This window comes from Hippichthys cyanospilos, chromosome 1 (genome assembly GCF_059441005.1).
Source record: "Hippichthys cyanospilos isolate Australia breed blue-spotted pipefish chromosome 1, RoL_Hcya_1.0, whole genome shotgun sequence".
NCBI classification, from domain to species: domain Eukaryota; kingdom Metazoa; phylum Chordata; class Actinopteri; order Syngnathiformes; family Syngnathidae; genus Hippichthys; species Hippichthys cyanospilos.
The window spans coordinates 21,989,923-22,010,986 of record NC_142369.1 but is presented as its reverse complement, the minus strand read 5'-3'; the positions used below and the strand labels follow the sequence as shown (position 1 = coordinate 22,010,986).

Sequence of the window (21,064 nt, the reverse complement as noted above, 5' to 3'; positions counted from 1 at the left end):
GGTCGGTCCACCCCGGGTTGCCGTGACGATGATGAGAGGGTGAGGCCCCTCTGTCCGCAGCAGGTCTTGCTTGATTGGGAGTTGATTAGGAGCAATTAGGCTCCAAAGACAGAAAGAATGATCCAACCTTGCTTAAGTCGAGGGTGAATTGCAGGCACAGGCTGACTCTGAACATGTTTTCATTTTCAAATTCCGGTCAAAGACTTTAGGTTTCTTCTGATTCATGCAGTGGTCACACTCCATCCAGGAGATTTGTTTCATATTTAATAGAGTACTCTGGACTTCTATAACCTTGTCTTGTAGTTTGTGAAATTCAGCTCCATCCAGGAGACGTGTTTCATATTTAATAGAGTACTCTCGACTTATTTAAACTTGTCTTGTAGTCTGTTAAAGTCCTGTGTGTCTCGTGAGTCACTATCTGAATTTCTGTCATGCTGTCACTGTTTCATGCTCACTTTTTGATCCTGCTGGCTTTGGTTCTGTATTTGTTGGCTTTCACTTTACTCCGAGTTCCTATTCCTGCAGGCTTGCACTGTGACTCGACTTCCTGTTTCTGTCCCAGTTGGTTTTCTCTGCGCTTTTCTGAGCTTCTTTTCCTGATGGCTCTCACTGTGTCCTTCTGAGTTCATGTTCCCGCTGGCTTGCGCGCTGCCCTTCTGAGTTTGTGTTCCTCCTCACGGTGGCTCTTTCTGTTTGCTTCCTGAGTTTCTGTTTAGCTGGCTTTGTTGTTGTTCCTGTTGACTCTATGTTTCGTTCTGGGTTCTTGTTTCCCGTGCCATTTGTCTGTCTCTGTTCCTCTCCGTCTCTTGTCTTTGTCGCACCTTCCCGGAATTTCTCTTCTTGTTTCCACCGGCGTTTGCTGTGAACCTCTGTATTTCTTTTCCTGCTGGCTCTCACTGTCATTCTCTTCATAAGCTTCTGAATTTCGATTCCTGTTGTCTTTCACTGTCTTTCTGGATTCTTGGCCGTGTCCTTGCTGGTTCTCTCTGCAACTTTCTGAATTTGTAACCTGTTACTGTTGCTTCCCTCTCTTTCCCTCTGGCTCTCAGTTCCTGTTTGCTCTCTCAGTCACTAAAGCAGCAGGTGGTTGTCCACAAACAAGTCCCCTGAATAAACTATGAACAGTCTGCATCAATTTTTATTCTTTCCATGTAATTTATGTGAAGTATAGACTACAGTAATTGCTCTGCAAAATATTTTTTTTGCGCAATTCGTTTATAGTGTCTTGTATAGTGTTTCTGCCAGAATTGTACTTCCTGTACTCGAGTGTGTTAAAACATTTTCATGGATCTAAAAAACATTTAGTTTCATTGAAAATGTAATCTCCCACGAGTTTTTTTTTTTTTTTTTAATACATCAGCACAGAAAAAAGGTGTATCAATGTAAATGTGTTAACCCTGAAAATAACAACACTCATCCTAAGTAAACATGTGGTGTGTGTTGTTTCCATCCCCACTCCCCGATTCAGGTTGCCTGCATTGGAGTCAACGGCATCGTCGGGCGACCTGTCCCGGCCTCGTATCGAGTTGGTTGTCCACAACCACGGTCCGCGCTGCTTCGCCCTCAGCCACATTGAGTCTCAGCAGTATGAGCTGGCCTCCACCATGCTCACCGCGGCTAAAGGTTCGCACTTCAGCACACTTACAAATACCACACGGGTCAATGATATTTTGCCAATAGATGCTGGGCTACCTTAAGTTCAGGGGTTGTAAACGTTTGTGCTTAGTAACTGAGGTGGCTAGAGTAGCCAAAGGTTTTACTCGAGTAAGAATATCCTTAATTTAGAGTAGTAGTTCTCAAGTCAAATTAAGAACACATTAATTGGAACATGAAGCAACTAACTGTTCAATTTTGTTATTGTGACTCCTTTGCAAAATGTTCGCTTTGCGAAATATAATTGAGAGGCACTGTCATAAACCAAGACGAATTCCGCCACATGAACAGCACGATTTGCTCCACAGGAAGTAAGAACGATCCATCTATCCATCATCATTTTCTATCGACGCTTATCCTAACGAGGATCACCTAAATTCAATTAATTATATAATAATATAGAATCGGTTTATGTTGAACTTGGCAAGTGAATTCACCTGCATGTGTCAGCAATGCTTCAAATAAATGTTTTACCGTTTTGCATGCGGACCACATGCTTTAGTTGACCTGGTTTTTTTTTTATTTATTTATTCTTGGTTTTTAGCAAGCGCAAACCCAGACAGCCTCTTGCATGTTTCTTAAGTTCCAATACAGTTCTTATTGGCCGAAATGTTGAATGTTTTTCGGCAGACTAAGAAAACTGATGATGTTGTTTTTCATAGAGATTTCACTGTTTTGTGTACAGCCTATCTCATACTTGGGGTTTGGATGTGCAGTTCTCTGTTCTAGCTATCCTCAAGGTGTTGCTTTGGGTCCTTCTGACGATTTAGGTGACAGTCGCAGGCTGGAGACAGTGCTGGAGTCCATCCAAAAAAACATCCGCTCCTCATATTACATCTTCAAATTGGCGCAGGACACGTTCGAGATATCCACTCTGATGGGCAGCCTGCCCGACATCACGCTGCTAAAAGTTGCGCTGGAGCTGGGATTGCAGGTAATTTGGGCGCAGCGTGACTCCCGTTTGCTATTTATATATACAACATCACAGAGCTGCTGTTTAAGCCTTTTGAGCTCATTTACAGCCTGTGTACGTATTCTCGATCAGGTGATGAGACTAACGCTGTCCACGTTGAACTGGAGGCGGGAGGAAATGGTGCGCTGGGTAGTCACATGTGCCACTGAAGTTGGTAAGTGAGCTTGCCTACTTCTGTCCCCACTTCGTACTGAGCTTAGCAGCATTTTTTCTCTTATTAGTAGGAGGTTGCCTGACAAAAAGGCTTTTTGTTCGGAGTGTTCGCCAATATATTGTACCCCTTCCCAAAGTATTGGAGCTTCTTCCTTTCTGTTGTATTTTTGTGGTATACAGATTTACTTGATAGACTGCTAAAGAAACTCATTTATTGATTCATTCAATCATTCATAGATATGGGAACTGCACATAAGAATACACATTTCAGTAAGTACATCAGAATGAGCCATCAGGCTATTTTTCATCTGCAGTCCCTAGAACAGGCGTAGACAACCAGCCGCTGCGGCTTTTGAGTCCCGCCCTAGGGGCTCCCTGGAGATAGTCAACAAACCAATCAGGAGAAAGTTAGAAACTTAACGTGACAAATGCAGGAACAAATGCATCTGCATCAGGCAGCAATTGGTCACCCAGCCTGTGTATTTCTTGACCTCCTTGCGTGTGTGCGCGTGCGTGTGTTTGCATCAGGCGTGTACGCGCTGGACAGCATCATGCAGAGCTGGTTCACACTGTTCACCCCCACCGAAGCCACCAGCATCGTGGCCACCACGGTCATGTCCAACAGCACCATCGTGCGCCTGCACCTGGACTGCCACCAGCAGGAGAACTTGGCCTCGTCGGCGCGCGCCCTGGCTCTGCAGTGCGCCATGAAGGACCCCCAGAACTGCGCCTTGTCGGCGCTCAGGCTCTGCGAAAAGGACCACCTTGCCTTTGAGAGAGCCTACCAGATTGTACTGGACGCCGCCGCCACCGGAATGAGCTACACAAAGCTGTTCACCATCGCGCGCTACATGGAGCACCGCGGCTACCCCATGCGTGCCTACAAGATGGCCACGCTGGCCATGGCGGACCTGAACCTCAGCTACAACCAGGACACGCACCCGGCCATCAACGATGTGCTGTGGGCCTGCACGCTCAGCCACTCTCTGGGCAAGAACGAGCTAGCCGCGGTCATCCCCCTGGTGGTCAAGAGCGTCAAGTGCGCCACGGTGCTCTCGGATATCTTGCGTCGCTGCATGCTGACCACGACGGGCATGGTGTCGGCGCTGCACAGCCGGCGGAACTCTGGCAAGCTCATGCCGCTGGACAAGGCGCCGCTCAGGCAGCTGCTGGACGCCACCATCGGGGCCTACATCAATACCACGCACTCACGCCTCACGCACATCAGCCCGCGACACTACAGCGAGTTCATCGAGTTCCTGGGCAAGGCGTGCGAGACCTTCATGATGGCGCACGACGGACACGCTCAGTTCACGCAGTTCATAGACAGACTGAAACAGATCTACAAGGGCAAAAAGAAACTCATGATGTTGGTGAGGGAGCGCTTTGGCTGAGCTCCGCTGCGCTTCTACCCACACCAGTCTACTTTTTTTTTTTTTTTTTTTGGAACTTCTGGGAAAGAAAAAGAGAAAAAAAGAGAGAGAGGACGTGGAAACGAAGCGATGAAGCGGAAAAGGAAAAAACAAACTCCACAGAGCCACACGCGGTATTATTGTTCTTGCTGTTGTTCTCGTTACAAACATTATCGCTATTATTATTATTATTGATAATATTATTACTACTACGTGTACAGAAGTGTTTTTTTTCACAAGAGAGGAAATTCGTCACGTTGTGAATGTTATGCGTCTGCGTGTGTATGAAAGGAGAATGGCATTTTGGTTATCAAACATCCGTTTCTTTCTCTTTTGAGTTGAATGGGCGCATCTCAATACATTAGAGTCACAGCGAAAATGCTCATTTCATTAAGGAGTTTTCATGATATACTGTATATAGTACCAGTCACAAGTTTAGGGACACCTTCAAATTCTAACAGCAGGCATCAACAGGTTAGGAAATTCAAGCTCATGACTCTTGAAAATGCATGTGGAATAATCTGAATCAAAAAACACATTTTATAGGGTTTTTTTGGGCTTAACCTAATCATTCCGTCTTTTCTTAAAAGGTCTAGATCGTGATATGGTTCCACTTTCCACAATTGGCAATTTCATTTCTTATTAAATATGGATTTTGTGGTACTTATATTTTTAAGCAGGAAGTAAAACACCTTGTTCGCAGAGGGCACACCTCTTACCCTGTGGCTGCCTCCCCTCCTTCTTGATGTCATTCAATGCCAGCCGGCTACATATTATACATTCATCCGCTTGACCGATTATCCTCAAGAGGCTCACAGGTTATCGAGACTTTTCCAACATGAATAATGGGTAATAAAACATGCGTTTTACCGACATTAAAATGCAACACACTGTCAATACACTGCTCTCACTTATACACATTCCTTTTATTAAATGGGTCCCCGTGGGAACCCATTTTTCATAACAGTAGTGTGAATCTTTTACTTCCGAATTTGATTTTTGCCACTTTGGCATTTTCTTCCGTAAAACATCGTAATTAGTAACTGAAAAGCTGTTTACTTGCCGCCTCTTCGCCAAATCTCACCTCTGCAACTCTGGAACCAAACCAAAACTAAAAGACAGGGTAAACGTTGGTGTGTATTTACTCCTGCACGGCCAGTAAGGGTCGATGGAGGCGGGGTACAAAATGCTTTTGTCGTCATGAGTTTTCTTCAAGTCATATTTATCTGCTTGGGCGGGGCTGGGGTTCTCACACAGCTCGTAATGCTTAGAAATGCATCAATTGAGAAGAAAAAAAAACCACACATTGGGGGTGTTTTTAGGGCTGCATTTGGCTGGCAACCAGACATCTGGGATAGGCACCAGCAAGCCTGCGAACCTACTGGGGATAAGAGGCGATAGATAACGGATGGATGGGTCTTTAGGGTGAGAAATTATCTTGAAACATGGTTGGGGGCTCCAAAAAGTTGAATTTTCATGACAGAGCTCCTTTAATAATGTTTATGACTGAATGCACAATGCAGGTTTAAAAAAACAACAACACTGAATTAGAGTGTTTATAAACTTTTGACTGGTACTGTGTATATGTCCTAAAGCACATTCCAAATGATTGGAGTCTAAGAATCTATGAGGGGTCCCCTAATGGCTGCTTTACTCACTCATTATACATATAAGTAGAGTATTCATTATACTCTAAATTCTTTTAAAACCGCATCAGTATAAATCAGGATACATTTAAATGATCATTGCTTTTCATTGTTGAAATCAATCATTTTACATTAGAATTTACACTTTTTAAAATGTCATCCACACAAGAATTGTCTCAAATTGGCTAGAATAAAACTAAAGAAATAAATAAATTTCCCTTTGGCGCAAATAGTAAAAGCAATTTTTTCTACGAAACCGATTTTTTCTTCCATATTCTAGTGTATTGAGATGCACCTTATGTGGCTGAAGGGTTTCTAAAGTAGCCCTTGTGTTATTTAAAAACAAATAACGAAAAAAATGCAACTACATCCTCTGAAGAAAAACTAAGGCTTTAAAAACCCACACAGGGCACCTCCCCTAACCCAACAGGGGGCGCCAGGCAGCACTGCACAGCTTGAAAAAGGCCACCATCAGCATTTCTGGAGCCCTTGCACAGCCATGACTTTTCTCGAAGCACCAATATGCACGAGCGTGCTCTTAGCACCCACCTGTGTAATGTGATGCATGTAGCTATCTGCAGACTTAATCCAACCCGAAATACACATTTTATTTGTTGCAATTGGCTGGCAGTCCAGGGTGTCCCCTGCCTACTGCCCGAAGACGGCTGGAATAGGCACCAGTTAGCCAGCAACCCTAGTGAGGTTTAGCAACTATAGAAAATGGATGGATGGATGAATTGTTGGTACACCTCCATAATCCGATATACTACTTTATCAAAATTTTTCCATTTGTTGTTTGATAGACAGAGATATTTTGTTGTATGGCGGACAGACGCGGAAAACGAACAGCAGTTGGACATACAGTACAGTAGCTGCTTTCGTTTGATGACAATATCCAACAAATGACATGTAAATGTGCAAATACGCCTCCTAGTGCTTGTGAGAAGCAACGACGAGAAATGTAATGGGTATCACCTGAATGTCACAAGACATTCATTCGCATGACAACCTTTTCTGTCACAAGAAAAACATACTGTTGGTTTTTCAGTTGAAAATGGCCATTATTTCCAATTGGACGAATGTATAATTGACCCGTTGAGAACAATCCGCTCAAGTTTTTTTTTTTTTTTTTTAATCCAATTTTGCCCTCTAGTGAATGTGAACAGCACAGGTTTCGACGTGGTTCTGTGCGTTGAAGTCATGCCCGGGCAGCAGTCCCTGACGTAAAGAATGTTGTCTATGATTCTCTTGTTTGGTGGAGAAAAAAAAAAAAAAACAGTTTTTGTAAGTATTTGGACAGAGAAATGCAAAACATTTACCTGTTCCAAATAATCAGAGCAGCTGTTTACTAATATTACCACTTTCCTGGCAAATATAAATAAATATAAAGTATTCATCTGCCATTTTTAAGACAACACACAAAACAAATTTATAGACCATCCAGCCATCCATTATCTACAAAAAAAGACAACAAAAATTGTCTTTGTGCAAACAAAGAAACAATCTGTCGATACATGCTTTAAATTATTGTACAGCAACAAAATTATTGCCTCTGAATTATTACTTAAATATTTGCCTTTTACAAGTTTAACATTCACAAATAGCTATCACATCTCGTGGATGCATGTAAAATGGCATTAATGGCAAAACTATTTTCCCCCTCTGTAAATTGTGAAAAGTATTTATAACCAACACAATTGACTTTGAAGTCTATTTAAAATGCAGAAACCCTTTTGACATTGTTGATGAAAGTGAGCATTGGAATTTTTCTGTTGGACTGTGCAGGTGTTATGTCCAATGAGTAGAGCTGTGCTGACTACCTCATTGATGCAGTGTGGAACCTGCTCCCAGTGTAAACGTGCTATCACGGAGGAGATTTATGGCACATAATAGCAGACTGTTTTTGTCAATTGCCCTTATCCCCGCCCTCCGATTGGCTAGAAGCAGGCGCGTCACTGCCATCTCATTTCCGCTCATTATTTTGCCCCCCCCCCCCCCCCCCCCCCCTCCCATTTCTTCAACAGGCCAGTGTCATTCGTTCCCCTGTTTGTCGTCGCAACGAGACTTTCTACTGTTGAGAGAAAAAAAAAAAAAACTGTGCGCAAGCTCCACTAATTGTCCACCGAAACGTTCTCAGGGATTTCTTTTCCTCCACAAGAGAAAAAAAAATGCGGAACAAAACCAACGACTGACTACAGGAAAATGAAAAAGTAAAATAAAAACATGAGCGAGCATTTATTTTACTCTGTATATATGCCATAGTATATGTCTGAATATGGAGGATCTGAAAGTATATGTTAACTAATTTATACAGAGTATTCTATGTAATGTGAAATACTTGAAGCCGATGTAGTTTGCTCTCTCTCTCTCTCTCTCTCGCTGTCTCTCTCTCTCTCTCTCTCTCGCTCTCTCTCGCTGTCTCTCTCTCCCTCTCCCTCTCTCTCCTGTCTCCTTTACGTTTTTGTTGTTTGTTATGTGATGGAAACATATCAGGAGGACAAGACTTCATTCCTGCTGACTAAGACATACAGACTAGGAAGGGAGATCAAAAGTTCTCACTGGGGGCCAGTAACAGACTTTTGGTCGCTTCATTTCACATGAAATTAATTTCTCATGCAGTAAAATCCAAACCGTGAGTCTCATATCACGCACAGCCGTCATCAAAGTTCAATCTTTTACTCGTTGTCATTGTTGTGTCCTTTCTGTGTGTCTTGACATAAAAAGCAGCCTTTTCTTCTTGCCTTGTCTTAACGCTTTAATGTAACCAAACAGGAGTTCTGTCTAACAACCAAACGCGTTCAAAGGGGTGAGAGGCGAGCCACCTTGGTCCAGCTTTAGTGTCCTTAATTAGTAAGAAAAAAAAGTGAATGGCTGTGTTATTAACTCTTTGTCCTGCTTTTGATGACAAAGCAGCTGTGTGTGTCCGGTGGTTGAGGGGGAAAAAAAGAAGAAGAAAAAAGTACATATGTTGTTGTCCGGCGTCACGCAACAATTTCCTCTTGAGTCTTTCTAGCTGTTTTTGTGTGTAGAAAGCGCTCCCCTTTTTTATTTATTACGACGACCCATGTATACATGCTTATGAAATTCAAATTTGATACGCCGATATCAATTTATTTATGTAACTAAATCACTTTTATAATCTTGTTAATGAGTCAATAATTGAGCTTTTCTTTTTTGTTTTGTTTAAATAAAAGTTAATTTTTGAAATGTTGACATTTGCCGCACTTCACTTTGTCGGAAAACCTGCCGACGATTACTTGGCCGATGCATGCTAGCAGTGATGGTAAGAATAAGATCACACGGTATATTCCCCGCTGTGGGTCTTATCAAACCGATCTTAAACTTCAAATGTTGAATTTAGAAACGTTTCAAGTGACATCAAGTGGGTTTAGGTTTGATATCGGGGTCACTCCAGAATCGGAGGACATTTTGGTTTCAAAGTTCTTGAAAAGTAAGCCTTCATTTTTCAGATTTTCTGCTACTTATTCGTCAATAATAGCTTATCAACGATCATAGTCTTGTTTAGTTCAGCTTACAGATCATCGGTACAATTTTTATTACACGTTTTAATGAATATATAGATACATTTGCTCTGATCACAGTAACGGTTTAAAATCTGCGCTAATTTTAGCTTTCTCTCAGAAGTAGAAACTGTAGAGCAAGGTGTTACTTCTGACCAAGAGGACAAACTTGCTTATTTAAATAAGAAAAAAAATATTATTATTATATATATATAAGAATTATTAAAATATATGCGTAACAGGGTTACATGAGGTAGAGTGAGACATTCAAGTTGACTAACTATTTTATTAAAATTTAAAAAAATAAAACATACCTTTGCTCTACCCAACTGTTTGATGAAGTCAAGTCAAGTGTATCCTGCGATTCACTGCTTTCTTATTCTTCTAGCTTGCTAAAAAGCTTATGGTAGGAGGGTTGTATGCGTGTTGTAGGACATACGTTCCATTTGTTGTTTAAAATGCTATTTGAATCCAACGTTCTCACATTTGCAAGAGACAGCAATGAACCAAAAAATGTAAAAAAAAGACCTTTAAATTCCAGTTGAACTGTTTCATTTGAGATTCAGTTTGGTCATTGCAGTGTGTAGGACAAGAGAAAAATGCAAAAAAATGCAGTTGCTGTGTTTTCAGCATTGTTATGGGATGTGTGCTGATGGACGTCCATCAGAGAATGAGGAGGCGGACGCCACTCCAGCAGTAACTGCCTGGGAAAGTTATCCCCACCAGCCCCCCCCCCCCTTTTTTTTTTGCTTTGTCGTGACAGCTGAGCTGCAGGATGACTACATGGCTGCACTTTGTCAGGTGTTTGCGCCGCCAGCCTGTGTGTTGGTGAGCGTGTCGGGGGTCTTGGGGGAGCGGCTGGGAACAGGTGGTAGAAGCGGCGGCGGCGGCAGACTTACAGGAGCTCCTGACAGCAGCGAGGTCCCCCGGCTCCCCCCCCTCATTAAACATTGACACAAAAATACCACAACTGACTGTGTGTGAACAGTAATGAAGCGTACGTGTGCCTGCATGTAATGTTGTTCTCCGGCATATCGAGGAATTCATACGTTCAGAAATTAAAGGATTTGCTGTCGGGAGCCGGCTCAATTAGATCTTTTTCTTCAGGTTGAAAATGTTAAGATATAGGTGTCCCTGTGATAATGTTCCAAATCAGGGTTAGAGTTATTTTTTTGAATTTGATATTTGTGTTTTTATTTATTGATTTATTTTTCAACATTGAGTTGGTCAAAAATGTTTGTAGTTCAAATCAGGACTGACAACCCCCCCCAGGCTTTTGGATTCACTAAGTCAGGGGTCTCCAATGTCATTGCTGTTCTGTTTTGTTTTTGTTTTTTTTCTGCTGTCTACAGCAGAGGGGACCCTCATTGGTGAGTGGGTGGAGCCACCAGGGGAACGGGGAGTGGGATGGCATCAAATGTTTTCCCTTTCCTGGGAGGACTGCAAAAAAAAGAATTGAGAAGCACTACTATACATGATTGATTTGTTTCTTTGCTGTTCTATAGCAAAAAACGTGTCACTAAAAATGTATATTCCCCCTCAAAAAATGCCTTACATCTCAATTTATTCTTTCCCAAATTTTTTTTGTTTTGTTTGTTCTTTAGAAAAAAAAATGCCACTTTTTTAATACTTTAAGCATTTGTGTTTTTTTTTCTTTTCATCATTCATTATTTCTTGCCTTCTACCTCTTACCATATTTGTTTCAGCTTGGCATCGTCATCATAGTTGTTTTTCTTTACGATCATATTCTTTGTCTTTTGGTTTTTGCCGTTTCCATGCCCTGATCAATTCGTTTGCTGTATACATATACCCCGTGTTATTGCAATGACTTTTTAGAGTTATGTCATCCTTACAGACCAAAACCAGCTGTCTCTCAAAAGGTTAGTCCACTTACCAGTTACGGGACACACACCAAGCAGGAGGGAGGAATTGAGGAAGGAGGTCAGCAGGAGGAACATCCTTTGCGAGCAGGTCACAAATGGATACATACTTATTACAAACCTGAGCAGCAATTTTTTTCCCTTCACACTCTAGCCTAGGGGTGGGCAAACGTTTTGACTTGAGGGCCACAAAGGCTTCTTAAATTTGACAAAAGGGCCGGACCAGGATCAGATGGATTTAGTGTTTTGATTAGTCACCTCATATGAGTACAAAAAACAAAAATGTGGGCTATCTAGAAAACGTGTGCTTTAATTTTGATAGAAAATCAACAAAAGCATTATAGCAGTGATTTTCAAGTCCTCTTTATTTAACTACCATATTGAAATGACTCTAAAAATGGCATTGCAGTGACGAAAGCATTGACGCATGTATAGACGTATGTTGGATGAGTCGCGTACGCTGACTGCCATATTGCGAGGCGAAAAAAATGGTGTAAAGAGGGGACAAAAAAACGTCGCCGGCTACGTCGTAAAGTGAAAAATACATAAGGCAGGGACGTCGTAAACCGGGAGGTCCACTGTAATTTCTACTTGTACGGCGGGCTGGATTAAAAAGCTTAACATATGGCCCCTGGGCTGTAGTTTGCACATGCCTGCTCTTGCCATACTGGCTAGTCCGCTGCCTTATACTGGGGCACATCGCATTAGGACTGGGTCATGTGCCCCAGCAAAAGGGGTCTAGCGACACCACTGGGCCGCATTCAATCCAATTGTTATGCCCGTCAGTGTGTTCACGCCTGCATGTGTATGACCTGCATTCAGGTCCCTGCTCACTCGCAGCTGGTAATGACGTCCCACGGGTGCAACCGAGTGCAAGCAGGCCTGTCTGAGCGTATACCTCTAATGACATCGTGATCACACGCCGCTGCCTTTCATGCCCAAAAAAGAGGGAAAAAAATGGTATGAATTCCAATACCCACGCCATCATCTCCCGCCTTCTTGCCACATCAAGGCTGACGTTAACTCATCGAAGCTGTCAGTCTTTCTGCCTTAGAACTTTCACCTCCGACACAGAGTATAGTTTGAGAGCGCAACAAAAGACTCTTTTCTAAAAAAAAAAAAGAAACGCGCTCACACACACGCACACACACAGAAGAGCGGCGACTATGGCACCATTCAACATCACTTCCACTCTTATCACTTCCACTTTGATGAGCGTAGTTTTTCATGAAGCTGCAGGTGTCACCTTACTGTCATGTGTGTGCTTGGGCACAGAAATTGACCAATCGTGAACCACGTGTTCATTTGCTCTTGGAGGTGTTCATGAAACTTCATTAGGTTTAAATCAAATCTTAACCACTTGTCCTCACAAGGGTCAGGGCGTGCTGAGGCCCATCCTAGCAGTCTTCATGCATAATATATAGCAAAAATATATAGCACTGGTGCACTCCAAAAAAGTGAATACACTGATTGTGAGAAAAAAAATGGTTTTCTGAGTATGTTTAGAGTGACGGCCTTGCTGGCCTCCACGGCCCACCACTGTTAGGACCACAGCTGTCATTTTTGTTAGTCTCTATTTTTTTGGAAAAAAGTTGTTAGAGGGGTAAGAAAAATCAGTAAATATAGCGAAAATGTCGCTAAGTTGAGAGCTCCTAAAAGAAGTTATCATATCATATATCAAGTTATCATATCAAATTAGGATTAAATGCATTATAATGAGCACTTGAATGTAAGTAAATTGGTACCCAACAAACTATGTCCCGGTACTCAAGTTTGTACAAGCGTGGCCTGGTGTAAGTGATGTTAAGGTATTCTCTTTGAGTGTCAGATGTTTCATGTGGATCTTCTGGCGCATCGCTTCATGTACGAGCGGCGCTTCAAGCTCGTTAGGATGACATGGTTAACACAGAAAAAAAACACACACAAAAAAAAAATGGATCACAGGCCCGCGCTCTTCGACACAGCCTCCAGCAAAGCGGGACTCGTCTTGCTCGTCCTCCAGAAGGCCGCCGGAGTTTGATCTTCTCTGTTTCCCGTTCCCCCCCTCCTCCATCTGCCCTGAGGCGCCTGATTAAATGCTAATTAAATCCGTTAGCGCCTCTATCGCCGCCGCTAACTCTCTCTCTCTCGCTCCGTCACGGAGATTAATGCCCCTCGTTCATCACGGGCTACCTGCCCGACTCGCCGAGACCTCGGCCCCTCAAACCCCTTCCTCTCTCTCCGAGATGAACGAGGGCTTTAAATTTTAATTTGAAAATTGCCCTCAATTACTTGGCCGGCGACCACTTGGTGAGAGGCGGGGTTACGGCAGCAGGTCGGTGGCCATGATGAGCGATAAGGGGACATTAATAAGAACTGTGCCCGGGTTCATTTAAAAGCGGACAGGCCGCTTTCTCATTATTGAGCTGCTCCCAGCTTTATTTAAAGGACTTTATTTAAGGCCGGCCCGTGAATGTGTCCTGCAGGACAGACGCTTAAAGCGCCTGACAGAGTAGGAAAGTTACGACCATAGCTTTCACCCTGAGCATTGAGCGCTCTCTCTCTCTCTCTTTTTCAGACACACACACACACACACACACACACACACACACACACACACACACTGGACCTATCTTTTTTGGGACACTTTGCAGGCCACTGAGCCTTCACGAGTCTCAGAGGAGCCCAAAAATGTTTGAACAAAGTTACACACCTCGTTTACTTTTACGCCTCCCACAATCTGCGGCCCACAAAAGTTTTAGTGGCTCCAATATCTGTAATGATCATAAGCAATTGGAGGATATTGAGCGGGGGCGAACATGTCAGTCGTAATGTCCATCCTGATTTTTTGGTTTAAAGTGCCAAAATTATTATTATCAATTTTTTTTCTTCTAATTCTCCTTCAAATTCTTTTTCCTGCTGACATGCAGCTAAATGAAAAGGGCTGAATTATGACAGGAAACCTCTGCGGAGAAGACTGGGGCCAAGCCAACAAACTATGCGCTCCTGTTTAGCCTCCACCCTTGATACACCAGATGAATTACACATTAGATTTATGCACCTAAGACCAGCTTGACATCTAAAAAATACAGTCACCTCTGCTGCTCCTACCCTATTTATTTTTTTTATACCGAGTACGCGCCGGATGTCCCTGCTGAGGTATTAAATCTGTCTGCTAGTGTTTAGAATGTCACTATGAGAGCAGAAAAATGGAGGAAAAGCCCACTTGAATCCTCGTTTTTCCCTCTGCAAATAGGCTCTGCAGATGGCTAGTTCCGTGCATTACATCCCAAAGATGACAAGTCAAGTATTGTTCTCAAATGTGGGAAATCCCTAATGTTTGGATCAAGAAACTCCTCATATTTCAGCCTAAACATCCATTCATTCCTCTTAAGGAGAAAAGTATTTAACCGAATTAACCTTTGTTAAATTCAATATTTATCATATGCAGTTGGCTGATGCTCTTTCACACTAATAGCATGCCTGGTTGCTAACAAAATGGAGCGATTTCAAAATGATTTCCGCAAAGATGTGCAAAGAATAATCATACTACTTCAGTCCGCTTTGCAAGACAGAACAGTAAAGGAGACGAGGGCTAGGTTCACACCGTATGGCTTGATGCTTAATTCCATTGTTTTTGGGAAATCTGATTTTTTTGTGATGTCGTTCACGTTTCCAAATAAATGTGACCTGTACGAGATCTGTGTTTGAACGCTAAACAGCCCCAAAGGGTCCCGCATGCGCATTGTGACGTCCCAGACAACGGGTTTGCTACACGTTTCAATTGAAATGCCTGTCATAACGCAGCCGGAATATTTTCAATCTGTTAAATTTAAGTAAATCACAAAGGGGAAGGGAGAGGTTTTATCTCATGGCATTTTGTGCAATGCCAGCAATGTTTCTCTCGCGCTTCCTTTTTCGCACTCTTGGCACTTTGTGTTTTTTTTTTCATGGAAAGAAAAGCTATATTGCAGAGAGACCAGCTGTGAAGGTTTCTTGCACGCCAAACAGACAAGTTGACTGTAATGTAACGCATGCCAGGGACACTCCTCCGACTTTGAGCCCGTAGCTGACCAAACGTGACACTTGAAGCAGAGTTTACACTTGAATTTCCAGTTTATTTCAAAAGCTGTCTTGGTAACATCTTCCAAAACGCTTTTCTTCATTCCCCTTCACCTCCCTCTGCTTCCTGGTTAATATGTTTGGTCATGTACAGGCTTCTCCCTAGGTTGGCGTCTGTTACTAAGGGGACAGCTCCGGCCCTTTTTGTTTCCCATTTCAGCCAAAGGATGGAAACATTTAAAGTTACTGTATAAGGTTTAATAATTAAAGACTTAAGGAAGTATAAGGAGTGTTTTTTGTTTCACATATGTAAGGTATAAGCACTTTTCGCATTTAAAGAATTTTGGTACCCACGTACACCTGCATGGAAATTCTTGTGGGGGAGGAGGAGCGGTCCTTCGTGGATTTCACTTTTTGCTGGGGGAGTTTCAGTCCTTATTAACAGCAAAAAGCAAGGGAACACACGTTTTCAAGTGAGCAGCGAGGTTGCCAGTGTGCCAGTCTGTGTACCTGGGAGCACACTAAAAGCATTATCAGTCACAATCAGCAGATCCATGATGGTCAAAGCCCTTTTGTTAGCAACGGAGTGAATCGTTACATTAAGATTCGCGGCCGGGTGGCTTTGGTGAGTCACATACGTTTTCACGTTAGCCACGCTGCTCGTTTCGGTCGAGGCTCTGGCCACTTTCCTTTCAGTCTCTTTGTCAAGCGGAATGGTACAGCGTACTTTGGCTCCGCTGTCTGCAAGATTTTGCGCTGTTCTGTAAAGGTGTAAATCTTTGTCTTCAATAAAGACCCAGCCGGTTGACTATCCTCCGTTGTTTGCGTCCTGCTGCTTGAGCTTGACGTTCCAGACTGGGCTGCGCGATGACGTCATATTACAACGCGTCACGGATGTAGTACGGAAGCTGACAGGAAAAATGAACTTGACACATCACATGGTGTTTATGTCAAACTCGATGTGTCGCGTTGCTCATTTTAGGTTCGTCCTAAAATTTGACCCCAAAGCTCAATTCAATTCAAATGATTTTGCAAACCCCTAAATCTAAGTCCTTCATGGCTGCTTCTGGCGACCCAAGTTTGAGAACCACTGTTCTAGCATCTTCAATGCAACGTGCCATGTAGTCGTCCACGTGATGAGGGCGTGGGATTAAGCAGTAGCAGAAGAGATGGCTTTCGACATTCCCCGGCAGACTGCTTGATTAAAAGCCTAAACGAGGAGCAGCGTGACGTCCCGCTCAGTCATCCACGTCCGCTTCGCTTCCCTCCTTTTCCTCCAGCAGCAGCGGCAGCAGCAGGAGGAGGAGGCGCTGAGCATCAGGCCGCCTGGAACAAAGACGGGAAGAGAGAAGAAAAAGAATGGAGCGACAGGAAGGCGAGAGAATGAGAGCATACATCACGGCCTTCGTCGCTGACATTTGTGCTCAGTGCGGTGAGACGCCATGAATTTTAATATGAAGTCGTGCTGAGGAAAAAAAAAAGAGGCCCTTTCTCCTCTCGCAGCCAAATGCCTCATATGGGTCAAGATAACACTTCATGGCCGTGCAGCGGGGTAAGCATTGAGACAATTCCTCACGTATTTACAGCAGGGTTGGAGGTCATCAGCTGAGGACAACCATAGCCTGATATTTACAAAGAAATTCATGGATTTTTTTTCCCTTAGGTCATTTGTTGATTTCCTTCATTTTTTGAAGTGTGCACCAAAAGGTCATGGCTTATACATTGGCCTGTACACAATTGAACGTATTTTTTTAAACCCTTTTACAGTATTTTGTCCAGTCCTCTGATCTTTACATCAAAGGTATCTCACATCAAAGAGACAGCAGTGAAAGAAGACCCTGAAAGGTGGAAATTTCGCTCAGACGGTGACAACATGTTAAAGTTCAAAATGGCACGCCCGCTTAGTTATCACACCACCCCGTCACACATGGAGTGCGTCATCCATTAGACATTGTGAGAATGATGTGGAAGAAAATGGCCCAAAAATGAGTGATGTACTGCACAAGGGTTAAATCCAATCCTCCTTCACAGAATCGCTTGTGAAATGTTTTCTGTATTTACGTAATATCCAATCAAATGAGCAAAAATGGCAGTGATTACAGGTCTCGGCCAGGCTATTCTATAATTCTGATGCGGGTCAATAGTAGAGGTAGACACCGGGCAGTTCGTAGAGACTGATGGATTGACCAACGGTCCATCAGTCTCGACGGATGTCTGTTTTACTAAATTTGTGAAACCCTCACCTGCACTTGGTGACAAAGTGATGACAACATCGTATTTAAAATAAATTGATGAAATGATTAGTTTGATTTGTCTTGAAAAAAATGGTGGACTGACTGACAGAAGGGGGCCTAGGGCGCTAATGAGTGATAAGTGACAGACCAGCAAAAATGTGGAAAATGCCTACATGATGGTGAAGGAGTGATGACAGAAGTATGGGTAAAATAAATTGATGGACTGATAGACTCTAATTGGTTTGATTTGGCTTGTAAAAATGGCGGACTGACAATGACGAAAGGGAGCCTCGGGCATCAACGAATGATATACGATGGACTAGCAAAAATCTATTAAAGGCCCTCCTCTGCCAATGAGATACCTTCATAGATACGAATCTATTACGTGAATTGGACCGTCTCAGAAGGACTGAGTCATTTCAGTGAAAACAATGTAGTAAACACAGCCCTCCTACAGACTCGGTGAGGATCTATCGTATTTTACCTTTAAACGCATTGTCCATAGTAATGAGATTCCTTCATCCAAGAGCGTTGACAGCATCCCTGCAATACTGTGGTGTGTAATTTGCAGAACCAGCATTAGGTTGTGAGCTTGTTTGTTGTTTTTAGCACGAGGTAGGCACTATAGTGGGATCATTTTAAAGTGGTTTGGATCAGTGGTTCCCAAAGTGGGGTCCGACTGCAGGGGGTCAGAGAAAAAAAATTGGGTTTTTCATTAAAAATTTATTTATATATATATATATATATATATATATATATATATATATATATATATATATATATATATATATATATATATATATTTATCTGCATTAACTTAATTTTATTTTAAGTTAAATTGTGAATGTATTCATGACTTTCCAATAAAGCAATCAATTCAACCATTTTAATGTATTGTAATCACTTTGTAATTGGTCAACCAGACCCACAAAATCCACGTCATCATCAAAGATCTTGGTGATTTAGTCACCAAATATTTGGCAGGAACCTGTTTGGCGGGAATTGACCCACTTATTATGAGGAGGCACGCAATGTACTTTGTAAACTTTAATATGGCTGAAAAGTAACAAATTGAATAGTTGTCAAATTGAATATGTTTGTAAGTAAAAAGGGCCCTTATGTTTGGTTTGAAATATTTTTTTTGTTTTCTTTCCGCACACATTTGCAATGGGGGTCCTTAGAAAGTTCGAGAACCCCTGATTTAGATCATACTACGCCTGGCGGGGCGTTTTGTATTTGCCTTGGTTGCTTTGGGTCTCACACTGACCCACTTACAGTAGGACCCCTGCTGTTTTCAGTTTTCATTGCATTTGTTGCCCCTGGTCCCTTTTTAAGAAAGCTGATATATATATATATATATATATATATATATATATATATATATATATATATATATATATATATAAAAATGATGTGTTCTCCTTGAGACCAGTTTTTGTCTTATCTGGGGAAAGGCAAGGTCTGTGTTGCACAGAACATCCAGAATTTAAATGAAAAGTTACCAGAAGTTATGCTGTTTGGCCCCAGTGGCCCTCACGCTGTTGACTTAGTATCTAAACCAATAATTTTGAACCTGGGTTTTAAATTGCACAGTGGTTTTAAATTGGATATGCAAATCGGTGTTGTTGTTGGAAACATTAATTCATGCCTTCACTAATTTTTTTTGCAGGATTACTGTAATGCAATTTATTTTGGAGGCAAACAGTCTTCCTTCAAGCATCTCCGTTTGGTTTGCAATGTTGCTGCTCACCTCCTAACTGGCGTTGTAGGACAAAGCACATTACCAAATCAGACATTATTGGAGGTACTGAGGATTAAATGAAGTCTCATAGGGGATGTAGTTTTTTCTTCACTGCCAGGCCCTGTCTTTGGAATGACCTCCTGCTAAACATGTTCATGTTTATTATGGTAATAATTACTGCTTTACCGTTAATTTTTTAAATGTCTGAGTTTTACTTTGCATACAAATAAGCGTTTACCAACCTAGGATGTCTTTGACGGAGCAAACAAGTGCCATTTCTCCTCTTTTTCTTTCTCAGTTGCTTGGAGTCAAGGGGATGCAAATGTGACCACTTCCTTCCTCTTCCATTCCCCCATTTGCAAACACCGCTAGCGAGCCCCAGGCCCTTCTCAAGCTTTTTCTATATGCACAACGAGTGACCGCAGTTATGCACCCCGCCTCCCCATTACTAAATGTTCCCTCCGTAACAAGCCGCACGATTGGTTGGTTACGCCATTAGTCTCGCCTCACTCTACTTCCCTGCCTACTCACCTTGGAGGTATGCGTCTTTGCAGACCCTCACCAATAACACTAATCCCCATCTTCTTCAGGGAAGGATAAGAGTAATACAACAAGATCCAGTGCTACTAATAAAATCCTATTATTTTCCGAAGCATGAATGTTGGGGAAGGGGGGGGTTATTTATTGACTAGAGTGGAAGGGATTCCAGGAGGAGGGAAGATTTTTAATCCAAGGAGGGAATAATGAGAGTAAGAAGCTTAGGTATAGATGGGAAAGGGGAGTGGCGACACAATGCGTTGAAAGCCGCACAGGCTCATACGTGTGTAAATGGCTGGCAACAGTGCGGCCATTCTCCATCAGCGCCACCATTCAGGCTATGAGATTGAACCACGAATGGTCCCCATTACTACAGGGTTGCCATGGGGATCATGAGACACCTCCGCTTAAGGTTGCTGTATGCCACAACATCCGGCAGATGGCACAGTGGTGAAAAATAAGGGGTTCCGCTAATGGGTGATTTTATATTTCAAACAGAATAGTGACCTTTCTAACGCAGCTTTGGGAGCAATTTCCTTAGCCAGCCACCTTTATTATCCATGGAAGCATAGTGGGAGGGACCAGTGACATGCAGTCAGGGGAGGCAGGAGAGGCAGGAGAGGCGGAGCCTCACCTATCAATCTTGAAAAGAAGAAAGAGCGATCAAATGAGATATATATTAATATTTGTCGGCCGCTATGTACTTATTGACCCATGTTCCATTTGAATCCAAATTTAAAATGTTTATTCATTAAATGTAGCAACATTTCCGTAAGTACTGTTCAAATACAGGGAGGACACTTGCTGTGAGGCTATACCTTTCTGTGCTGCTCAGTAGATGGTACAATCCCTCACAAACTACTCGACGCTATCAGTCTTTTGTTAGCCCTATGTATATTGCCGATGCATGCTTCGAAATGCTTTCCAACACTCTGGTTATATGTTTTGTCTTTCCGGAATCATAATGATGTACAGTATGAAATGTATTTCTGTAATGTGTTTAGGCTCACAGTTTAATCATAAAAACCTCAATAAAAAAGTCACTGGTTGCAGAAAACAGTACACCGAACTCCTGGCAGGTTAAGACTTTGCAAACTTTATCTGTTAGACATGGCTTCGAAAATTGCTAGTGGCGGTAAAGGAAGAAGTAAGAGGATGATGACATTAGAAACGAAGCAGGAGATAATAAAAAAAAAAAAAAAAAACGAAGGAGGCGCACGCACGGTTAACCTTGCTCGTGAGTATGGCTGTAACCGCTCGGCAATCTTCTAAG

The 21,064-nt window shown here is 42.5% G+C and overlaps 1 protein-coding gene and 1 long non-coding RNA gene across 2 annotated transcripts in view; one reads left to right on the top strand and one right to left on the bottom strand.

The window, feature by feature from the left end:
- The window catches only part of LOC148429677 (zinc finger SWIM domain-containing protein 6-like), a 70,346-nt gene extending 61,298 nt beyond the window's left edge, over positions 1-9,048 (top strand). The window contains exons 11-14 of the mRNA XM_088424192.1: positions 1,469-1,623; positions 2,424-2,587; positions 2,699-2,780; positions 3,308-9,048. Of these exons, the coding sequence (XP_088280318.1) occupies positions 1,469-1,623; positions 2,424-2,587; positions 2,699-2,780; positions 3,308-4,173 (1,267 nt within the window). The 3' untranslated portion in view covers positions 4,174-9,048. The remainder of the gene's footprint in view (positions 1-1,468; positions 1,624-2,423; positions 2,588-2,698; positions 2,781-3,307) is intronic.
- Positions 9,049-15,515: 6,467 nt separating this feature from the next.
- LOC148429676 (uncharacterized) lies at positions 15,516-19,930 on the bottom strand. The gene is made up of 2 exons (XR_015867005.1): positions 19,786-19,930; positions 15,516-16,605 (listed from the first exon to the last, which is right to left on the bottom strand). It is a non-coding gene; the product is annotated as an uncharacterized LOC148429676 (long non-coding RNA).
- Between the last annotated feature and the right edge of the window lie 1,134 nt (positions 19,931-21,064).